Source organism: Diabrotica undecimpunctata, chromosome 6 (assembly GCF_040954645.1).
Source record: "Diabrotica undecimpunctata isolate CICGRU chromosome 6, icDiaUnde3, whole genome shotgun sequence".
In the NCBI taxonomy this organism is placed as follows: domain Eukaryota; kingdom Metazoa; phylum Arthropoda; class Insecta; order Coleoptera; family Chrysomelidae; genus Diabrotica; species Diabrotica undecimpunctata.
Genome location: NC_092808.1, coordinates 70,934,900 through 70,946,635, shown reverse-complemented (window position 1 = coordinate 70,946,635; position 11,736 = coordinate 70,934,900). Strand labels below are relative to the sequence as shown.

The following is an 11,736-nucleotide window of genomic DNA, read 5'->3' as shown; positions in this document are numbered from 1 at the left end:
CCAACATTTAAGATGTTAATAAAATTTAACTTTTTGCTAAAGACGATCTGTATATTTGTATATCTGTAAAATGTAAATAATAAAAAACTTTCTTGTAAAATAATTATTTACTTTTTTTTTTTTTAGTTGTATTGATCATAACCACAAAAATGTTAACTCTATCAAAACGAATACGATTTTACGATTACGATTAACGAATAACGAACGAATAACGAATAAAAGATTTTTTTGTAAAATATTCTTTATTTTTATTTACCTTTTCCCAATACAAACTCCCATTTAGACATTAATTATTTATAATATAAATTTACTTTAGCTAATAAGGATTTCAGTTGTTTTATTAATCCATTATCTGGACAAGGGAACCCTAACATATTCCAATTAAAAGTACCTTTTTCAATGACACTTCTTGTAAATTCATTAAACTTGTAATAAATGTTTTGCTTCAAGAAATATATATGCCCATCAATATAATTAAATGCTGATGTAATATCATTTGGTATTCCTAGAAAAATATCACTAATACGTCCTCTTGAGATAACGCCTTTATCATTAAATTCAATAAATGAGCCATCAAAACAAACAAATTTTTTTCCTGAATTTGTTTGAAATAAACCGGTAATACTTCTTGCGTTATTTACTTCAGGTACCATGTTATCTGTATGAATTCTTAAGCTAGGAAATGCTGCTGCGTATATACGATTCCTACTTACACCAATTAAATCTCCATTGGTACTTTGAAAAACATGTGTTACGTTCGTAATTCCCCTTGGCAAATATCTTATAAATTGTTCAGCATTGGCGGGTATCTTTTCATTATTTAAGTCATATTTCCATATCAGATCCTTACTTACTATATACATTCGGTATGTTGGAAATGATGGAGCGTATGCTAAAAATATTAAATCTGGGTATTCTAATTCACATACATTCGTTATGGCATTTTGCATCGATTTATTACTCCTAGCTATTGTGGTTGCCTTACTCCTAGATCTTTCTGTTGTGGTTGTCTTTAAAGTTGGTGAACTGACCCTAGTAACAACAGGTTGAGTTGGAATAGATGCAGATTTAGTTTTAGGTCCATATAACTCTTCTAAGCCCATTTTATCATCTTCAGATATGTTGGTAGGTAAAGCTTGATAAAACGGATACATTACAGCTTTCCTATCGCTACTATGCGATAAACCTAAAGCGTGACCAACTTCATGAAGAAGGACAGCAAAGAAATTTGTTCGACCCTCTGCTGTAGAATTCAAACTGAAATCCCATGTTAGATTGCTATTCATATGAATTTCTATGCATCCAGTTACTGGTGGAAAATAAGAATGTGCTAATACACCACTTGTAAATGTATAAGGACATGCGCTGTTACCCTGACAATTATATCGAAAATAGTGCTGCTTTGGAACGACTGTTATAGTTATATCCGGATTTGGATTTGGGACTTGCAGATAAGTAAACTTAAATTTTGATGCTTCTTCCCATATTTTAAATACTCTTTTAGCGACTTCCAAAGCTGTAGGAGTAAATTGAGGAAAATACCATTTTATATCAAATTTTTTCCATGCTGATTTTACAGCGTACGCATTGTCTCCTTGTGTACATCTTGGTTTCTGCATTAACTCCACAGTTTCTCTATTTAATTTTCCATCCACAGGTAAATTATATTTTTCTTGAAACTTTTGTAGTATTTCAGCAATATCAGTGTGTGCAGTTTCACTTGTGGTGATATAACCATATTGTTCTAACCATGACACCGCATTTGTCTCGGTAAAATTTTCACCTAAGCAAAAACTTACGATGCCAGTTACGATGAGCAGAACAACTTTATTGGTTTGCATCTCGAATGATACTGATTCAAATAAAAAGAATCAGTTTAATACAAGTAAAAGTTGACACTCTTTGACCCCACCAACTTGACTAATCTTATTTTTAATTTTAAATAAATAAAACAATAGATACATATTTTACAAGCTTTATTAAATTCTTTCAAGATCATTAGCGATCCTATGTTTACAGAAAAATATAAGTTGTCCTAACGCCACATGTTGTAAAGTATATCCTTCACGTGCAAATCTATACAACTTTTGAATGGCGTCAAAACACGTATAATTTTGATTACTAAAACTATCTCGAACAATATTAAGCGTATTATAATAAAAATTTGGAAATTCAATAGTCTCTAACATTGTCACATATGGTGTTAAAAGTTCGTTGTTTGCTTCTAAAAGGGTGTTCACTTGCATTTCTGAGAGACAAAAGTTAATGTCATGCTTGGTTATTTCGAGGAATTTGATGTTGTCGTAGATTATTTGTCGAATTCTGCAATAGTCACCGCACTGAATTTCAGCAGGATCATCAGAAAAGGTTACGTTCTCATAGAAAAAACTATTCTCATTGAGTTGGGTAATTAATTGTTCCCATTCATATGTACTGAAAGATATTTTCTGCCATGGTGATTTCCACATAATTATCGCAGGAGTGTATGTTCTGGCTGGACTTAGACCACATCCAATTTGGTATGATTCATTTAAAAACTGTGTGTACAGCAGGTAATGGGTCTCGTTCTTAGCCGCTTCTTCGTACTTCTCTAGGAGTACATCCAGCTCACGGTCATAGCCTTCAAATACGATTGATGTTTCGGATGATGAAGAAAGGGTGACATCATACTCGCTGCCGCTTGAGTATCCAGTATCTTGGGAATACATTTTGACTAGCTAACTGACTGCAACAAACTGAGAAAAGAAAAACGTGTTTCTACATGTTTATCCTCAATTTTTCATACTTCTGTTCCCCCACCTTTTAGATGACGGCGTCATTATCAATCCAACTATTATATTTTGCATCAAGGCCAAGCCATTTGACGTACATTTTTTTATCTTTGCGACGTAAAACTTTTTCAACTAAGTAAATATCAGGATTGGCTGTTTTCTGTAATTCTTCATTGTAAAAGGCTCCTTTTATAGGTATGCCTTGCATGTCTTCGAGCATGTATGTTGCAGGGTTGGTAATATTAATTTTAGTAACTTTGAATAATTCTGTTGTCCAACTTGGAACGTACCCCTTGTCGAATAACATTTTGGTTTTGCTGATGCGTACAATGTCACCAACTTTAAATTTTCGTGGACCTGCGATTTTTAAATACCTAAACTTGTTATTTAAAATCTTCTTTTCATTGGATTTGTTCACTTGTGATGGTTTATATCCCGTTTTTGAATGCTTTGTATTGTTGTATTCAGACGTAACTTTGGGTAATATGTCAATCCACTTGTATGTACCGTGTAAGCTGAAATACTTGTATAGTTTGGATTTCAACGTTCTAATGACGCGTTCAGCTATGGCTGCTTTCATGGTAGTGAAAACAGAGTAGTGATTTATTTTATGTTTTTTCATTAAATTTTGAAACTTGTTGTTGTAAAATTCAGTTCCCTGATCCGACTGCAGATTTTTCGGTGTTCGTTTACTGTGTTTGAGTATATCCGAAAATGCTTGAGTTAGCTCTTCACCCGTTTTTGTCTTTAATGGACGAGTCCAAAGGTAGTTCGAGAAACAATCGATAACAACTAAAATTAATTTAAAATTTCTATTGTTATGAGAATGAGATCGCATTTCAGCCAAGTCCATTATGCCATAAATCGTCTAAGCCTTTAATGATTGTACGTCGTCTCGGATATTTTTTTCGTGCTTGCTTATGGAGCTCGTTAACCAGTTCTATCTTCTCTTTGGAATTGGCCATGCCTACCTTCTAACGCTTTACCTCTTTGGACTAAAGGGTTTAAATATGTGTTTAATATAGCAAGTGAGTCTTGTATTTATTTTACTGCTGCAGATAAACGTTCATCCAGCTCGAACAAAGTCTTTGACAGATCTGATACTTTATTATCTAATAAAGATCTCATATCCGATTCATCTCGAATACTTTTCTGCCATATTATGAATCCTATTATCATTTATTGTTTGCATATCTAACTGTAACTCGCTTCGTAATGTATTATGGTTTTACGTTTCATCTTTTTTACATCGGGCATAACTCTTCCAAAACTTTTAATCTTCTAACGCTTTAAGTCATTGTTTTCAATGAATTCTTCTATTACCTTAATACGAATTTTCAAATCTTGTGAATTAAGATCCATTGTTTTAATCTTTTTTTCTATTTCCAGAGCTTTCATCATATTTTGTGTAGTTTGGTAGGCAGCATCCGTAAGACTCTTCTCCATTTCATGTTTAAATATATTTAGATCATTTTTAAAATTATGTATGTCTTTTGATAAATCAGATATTTTCAAACCAACCAATTTATTGTCATCAGCTAACCCATTAATCGATTTATTAAAACTGCTTTCAATTTTGTTAATTGAGTTCGAGATTTTTTGTTCAAGTTGAGCATCTTTTGCATTATATTCATTGTGTATCAAATTAAACTTTTTTCTTAAAAAAGTTTTGACATTAACAATTTGATCATCTACGTATTTCTTATTGGAAAGATGTATACCTGCTACAGGAGGATCTCGTTTAATATCCTTATTGACTGCATGTATCTGGTTTTGTAAATCCAAAATGGATTGCTTTAAACCATCACGTAGCTTTTTAACAACTTTTTCGTTAGAACGATAATGATGACGACCAAACTTGTCAACACTCATATTGAAAATGATATCCAATAATACAACCTAACATTAATATATAATATCTGCTTCACGTAATTCGGTGATAATGGCAACAATTTCGTTATTGTGGGATGTGTTTCCTGCTTCTTGGGAAGCAATCAGCAATTTTAATCTGTCACATAGTTCGTTTGGATCATCCCAATACACATATTCAATAGGATTATCATTGTAGATCAAATGAGAATCATCGAGTCCTGACCCTTTGTAGCTAGATGGTGAAGATAACGATGTTCGAGGAGACGTTGACGATGAACGAGTCGCTTTTGCTAAACGGGCGAGACCTTCGAAAGGTGGTCTCTTTCATGCAGTAGATCGAGTTTTTGGTGGTGATTTCTTCGTTGTTGCATCGATAGGTTTAAATAGTGGCTTAATAATATGATGATATTTTTCTCCAGTTGCACCTTTAAGACGACCTATAGCATCCAGATGAGCTCCTGTACTATTTAATAAACTTTTATAGTGTTTTAAATCATTATCATCATAATATTCTGGACTATTATAAAAAATTAGTTGGTATAAACCTGGCGTTCCCGGTATCCATCCTCCTCCCTCACTACCATCACTGATGACTTCTACACTACCTTTGTTTTTGTTAAAGTTTATTCGCCGTTTACCTAACATCCAACCAATTTCGTCATTGTATATAGGTCCATAGTTTTTATCAATTTTATCGTCTTTCATCCAAAACTCTTTTATATATTTATGACTCATTGGAGGATATTGGTCGATATATTCATCAATAACCTCTTTCGAAACATTATTAGGATCAAAAATTTCATGTTCGTTAGGTCGATCAGTTGATACTGCATCCGAAAATACATCGTCATCGCCGGCTTCTTTTTTCATCTCTTCCTCCGTTTTCACCTCTTCCTTTTTGACATGATTAAGTTTGTTATTAATAGCATGATGCAACGTTTTTGAGGATTGCGCAATATCTTTTAAAGGTTTAGCAATGGGTTTAAAGAGTTTATTTAGCGACTCATCTTGTTCTGTTCTACCTAACTTTAGTGCCAAATACTTTTTGCGAATAACCCGAGCTAGTTCAACAACTTTACGCTTGCGTGCAGCTACCTCTTTGTCTGACATATTGTTATACAATGCGTGTGTTTCGATCATACCTACAATTTTATAAAGTTGTCAAAGCCTTTACTATATCGTCCGTTAGAAATATCGAACTCCTTAACAATGACGAACGTACCATATTTGTCTTTCCAACATTCAGAACAAAATTGTTTAAATTGGTCAAATGTCATGTCAGGTGAGACGTGATCATCAAAGACGTGTTTTAAATTGAGCTCATCCTGTTTAAACAATACAATAAGGTTTGCATTATCACGTAGGAGTTGTTTACCTGCTCGACTGTATGATTGACATAGGTATGCACAATCAATATCTTTATGTCTGCCCATACAGTAATATTCACGTATTGTTTGTTGTGGATCCGTTGATACATCATCAAAAATGAAAATAGAATTTGGTTTAGCTTCACTGGGACTTATTACATCATCATTATCTTTAAATGGAAAATAGCCCACTTCTTTTATAGAGTCCAACACTTCTTTCAAAAATTGATACTTAGGTTGAAACAACGACTTTGAATAAACGTAAACATTTTTGAATTTAGCGCCATTTAGATCAAACAATAATGCCAACATAACATTAGTTTTTCCACATCCACTTGGACCACATATGATAGCACGAAAAGAATGTGGTAGCAATGCACCATGTTTACTGGTTCTTGTCATGTTATCGACAAAATCCAAGTTTTCCACTACTAGTGTCTTATCTTGCTGAACTACATTCATCTTGTGATTGAGATGTATTTTATACACTTGGTTATATAAAGAAATTTTGTAAGAAACAATCCATTTCAATGTTGGTCGTTCAAGGTGAAGGAGTTTTGAATTCTCTGATCAATAGTCTACCATTTGAATTGCACGCTCCTGGCTACCAATATCTAGGGCCTGGAACAAAATTACAGAACCGTCTAGCTCGTGGAGATCCTGGGATAAATCCATTAGATCGAGCTGCGAGGGATCACGATATCGCATATTCCCAAAGTAATTCATTGAAAGATCGACATAAAGCAGATTGGGTGTTGGAAAACAAAGCGTGGGAACGAGTTAAAGCAAAAGACGCATCTTTGGGTGAAAAAGCTACTGCCTGGTTGACTACTACAGCGATGAAAGCTAAACGAAAACTGGGTATGGGTATGAAACATGGTAAAGGTGTTGGTTCATTTAGGCGACATGTTCTGCAACCAATTATCAGAAAATTGAAACGATCTCCTCCGTTACCAAATCTGCGCAAATCAGCCCTTCTTGCACTTGCAGCAGCTAGAGCAGCTGTTAAGAACGTAGGTGGGAAAAAGAATATACGGGTTCCAAGAATCATTCCATTAGAACCAAAATCAGGTGGTATTTTACCTTTAATCCCCATATTTGCAGGCTTATCAGCTCTCGGTAGTTTGGCGGGGGGCGCAAGCGCAATCGCCAAGACTGTAATTGATTCAAAGAATGCTCAAAAGAAACTAGAAGAGGATAAACGTCACAATAAAGCTATGGAACATCTAGGCAAAGGATTATACCTTCGCAAAAACGCTAAAGGTGGCTTTGGATTATATTTAAAGAAGTCAAAAAACTCCCGCTGAAGCTACCTAATAGACCTTTAACTAATGTGGACTTGATTAAATTTGCTAAAATACTTAAAATTACAAATTTTCGTGGTGTGTTTATGAGAGATAATTTACCGCGTAACCCTCGTAAACATGAATGTGCTATAATTAATCTCGACATTTCAACGAACCCCGGTACACATTGGGTAGCTTACAAGAAGATAAACAACAACATAGAGTACTTTGATTCATATGGTTGCTTGAAGCCACCGCGAGAACTAGTATCATATTTGAACGGTGAAAGAATTTTTTACAATAACGATCAATATCAAAGTTATAAACAAATAAACTGTGGACATTTGTGCTTAAAGTTTCTCTACAATGCAACCATCTAACGAAATCTTAAGACGTGCCATTCGCGTTTTTATGGAAAATATAACGAGCGGTGTTTGGTATGAACTACCTCAAGATATTCGTCATGCACTAGAAGAGTATTTACCTTGCAAGAAAGATTATGATAAACATGAATGGAGTGATGTTTGTGGAATGTATATGAAAAGTAAATGTGTATTTTGTAAAGTGTCATATTATAAGAAAAATGAAACAAAAAAAAAACATGTAACAGTATAAGAAGAATAAAGAAATTTTTAACATACTTTGCTATTTAACTTACTACATCTTTTACCGCATATCAGTCATGTCTCGATTGTTGACCCTAACGAGTACTACAAACGAGTTTTCGTTTACTCCTCAAGTGCCTCTTGCGCTTAATCCGTTTCGACAGTATTATGTAGCAGTGTTAGGATTTCATACATTTAATTCAATTCCAAACATTGATGGTGAAAAGTTTTATTTCTATGAGCAAAATGATCATACAAAGCTGCGTAGCATTGAAATTTCATCCGGATGCTATGAAATTACTGATATCGAAGCGTACATTCGAAATGAATTAATGCATAAATACAATTCGGTTCGGGAGTTTACTTTAAGACCGAACAACAATACGCTTAAATGTGAAATTTTCTGTCAGGATCACACCATTACTTTCGATAAAGATGATAGTCTTGGAAAATTATTGGGTTTCTCTTCAAATAGAGTTTTGGCACCAGGAGAAACGCATTCTTCAGATCAACCTGCCAACATTATAAAAGTATCGAGTCTACTCTTTGAATGCAACATTACCGAAGGAGCCTTCTACGAGGACAAACAAAATAAGTGTTGATCCTGGTTTTTCTATAGACGAACGTCCTCATAATCCTATATACATACCAGTAAGCAACAGCATACGTGAAATTACCAAAATTACCGTTAGTGTAGTCGATCAAGAATTAAGACCTGTCAACTTTAGAGGAGAGAAAAGTACGCTGCATTTGGATTTTAAGGAAACGATATCTTCTTCTTCAAGTGCCGTCTCCATCAATGGAGGTTAGCGGTTATGGTGGCAAACGTTTGTCTATCTTCAGCTGTTCTTAAGAGTTCCTCAAATCCAAGTCCTGTCCAGTTTCTGATATTACGTAACCAGGACAATTTTTTTCTTCCAATTCCTCGCTTTCCTTCTATTTTGCCTTTTATTATCAACTGAGGGATGTAGTATTTCTCGTTGCGCAACAAATGCCCTAAATAACTGGTTTTTCTTTTTTTGACTGTTCTCAATAGTTCTTTTTCTAAATTGAGTCTCGCGGAAAACGATATAGATGGGTTTAATTATAAAACAAAACTCTACACATCAATATCCATTAGTCTCACGGAAATCCTACAAGCGGCGTGACGTGTCTGCTGCAAATAAAGCTTTTCTTGTTTCCATTGGATTGAAGTTGAAGGATGCCAAAACGTCAATATATTCGACGACAGGTTCAGGAACCTCAGCCACCTATTTTCGACATTTACCAAAAACCTCTGTTCGACGATACTATTAGAAAAGAAGAATTTCGTACATACACACCTTACATCAAGTCATTTAACAATAGCGACGTTGTTGAATTTATCATAAATCAATCAGATGCATTTTTTGCTATACACGAAACACTTTTGGAAATTAAAGGAAGTATAAAGAAAGCGGGTAATGGAACTGTTTCTCTTGCACCGAATGCTGGAGCCTTCTTGTTTGATACATGTACATATATCCAAAGTTCACATGATATAGAAATAGTTCGAGATCCAGGTGTAGTTAGCACTATTCGCAGTTTGTTGTGTTATACTCCTGAAGATTCTAAGTTTCTCAGTACCGCAGGATGGAACTATCCAAATAATCCACATTTATCAGGAGACAGCTTTAGTTTACTAATTCCGATAAAACATATTTTTAACATTTTCAATGATTACAATAAATTAACCTATGGCCGTCAAGTGTTTCGATTTGTTCGAGCACGTAATGATAGGGACTGTATTTTAGTGGAAGAACCTAACGCCACAACGACAACGGCAGTATCTTTAATTGTTACAAGCATGGAACTCAAGGTCAAACATGTCTTTCCGAATGATAATGTGAAAATTGAATTAATGACTCCGATTAAGAATAATACGCCGATAACTATACCTTTCCGTAAATGGGAGCTCAATGAACTACCTTCACTTACGGCAGGATCTCGACGTGAGATATGGAGTGTAAAGACAACTTCAGCTGTTGAACGTCCACGCTATGTCATTGTAGCTTTTCAAACTTCTAAACGAGATGACATTCACGTCAATCCAACGTTATTCGATCACATTAGAATGTCAAGCATACGAGTGGTTATTAATGGGGAATATTGGCCTAACGAGAGAATGCAATTAGATTTTGATAAAAATGACTATGCTATAGCTCACTACAACTATACCGAATTCTTTCCCAGTTATGCTCATTCGTCAACAAAACATCCCATCTTGGATTATCAGGCTTTTAAAAAATATGCCTTATTTACGTTCGACTGTTCCAAACAGGATGATACTTCATTCAGATCAGGAACTGTTGATGTTAAGTTGGAAATCGAAGCAGATGAAGGTTTTCCAGCAGGCACTCGAGCGTATTGTTTAATTATTCACGACAGCCTACTCGAATACTTTCCTCTAACTGAAGTTATCAAAAATATCATTTAAAAAGATTAGATAAGTTGAATGAAGTGTTAGTAGCAGACAAGCCGTCATCATGAGAGTAGCGTTCGTAGACATTCAGGGATTCACCGTAGATGGGTGGTTTGTACCTAAAGAGCTTACCATTGAAATTGGATATAAACGATGTCATTATATATTTACGTCTCCACAACCGTTTGCTACATTGAGTAATCAAGATAAGAAGACTGCTGCATACTTGGAGAAAAACGTTCATGGTCTTCGGTATTCTAATGGGGATGTTGAATATTCCAAAATAAATCAAATACTAGAATCCAAGTTATTGTATGCTGCCGATTACATTTACGTTCGAGGAGAACAAAAAATAGATTTTTTAAGGCAGAAATGTCAAATGATTGGAGTTTTTCCTACAATTATTGATGTCTGCAAATTTGGTGATACACCTTACGCTACGGGAAATTTTATTCATAATGCTAACAATTGCCACGCCACTGGATTATTTTCCTGCACTGAGAGAAATGTGGATCACCTCCGCCAATGGTTTTGTGAAAAGATATTACCTATGTAAATTAGACTTTTTTAAATAAAAGATTAAACGTATTATTTTAGTTTTATTAAAAAAGACTTCCTTTTTTACATATTTACTTTAATGCAACATGACTTACATTTGCGATTTACAAAAAATTTTATAATAATATTAATCGTTAGAAATACATTTATTACTAACACGATAGTTAAAAGTATAATCGATGAACCATATTTCCCGACGACATCATTATTAGTTTTGTACCATTCTGAATCACTTTCGGTGTTATTTGGAGATATTAGGATGATCTTATAGAATGTTCCTCCTGACTTTGGTATCTTTTTAAAAAATACTGGAAGCTGTCCATAATTTACCACATTATGATCCATTAGAGCCCATTCAGTTCGATTGCAATCAGTTTTTACATCGTTAAAACATATCGCTAGGTTCTTAACATTGTTTGGAACGTTTGTATAAAGGACATTATTAACAATAGCTGTGAGGATGATGAATGAGGTTGTTAATTGAGGCATCTTGTCGGTTGAATTCTGTTTAACGGGTATTGTGTTGTTGTTGGTAATTTCCTTTCTGACAAATGTAGGTCTGCAAATCGTTTTTCAATTGCAGTTCTATCTTCGTACCACTGTATATCGGCTTTTAACTTTTGTATTTTTTCGTAAAACTTTTCTAATCTACACCGTATGGAAGACATTGATGAAATGACACACGTTTAACATAACGAATAAATATATAGTAATTTTATATTTGTTTGAAATTTTCGTTAGTCCTGACCTGTTTCTAATAATAAAATACTTATGTGTTAACGCATTATCGGAATGTGGGTGTATTCAGTTGATGGTTTTAAATTACAAAACATTCGT

At 34.3% G+C, this 11,736-nt stretch overlaps 1 protein-coding gene across 1 annotated transcript; it reads right to left on the bottom strand.

Moving 5' to 3' along the window:
* Positions 1 to 290: 290 nt before the first annotated feature.
* On the bottom strand, positions 291 to 1,841 carry LOC140444409 (matrix metalloproteinase-16-like). Its single transcript, XM_072536161.1, has one exon. It carries the CDS (start codon positions 1,839 to 1,841, stop codon positions 291 to 293), a length of 1,551 nt encoding a protein of 516 aa, XP_072392262.1.
* Between the last annotated feature and the right edge of the window lie 9,895 nt (positions 1,842 to 11,736).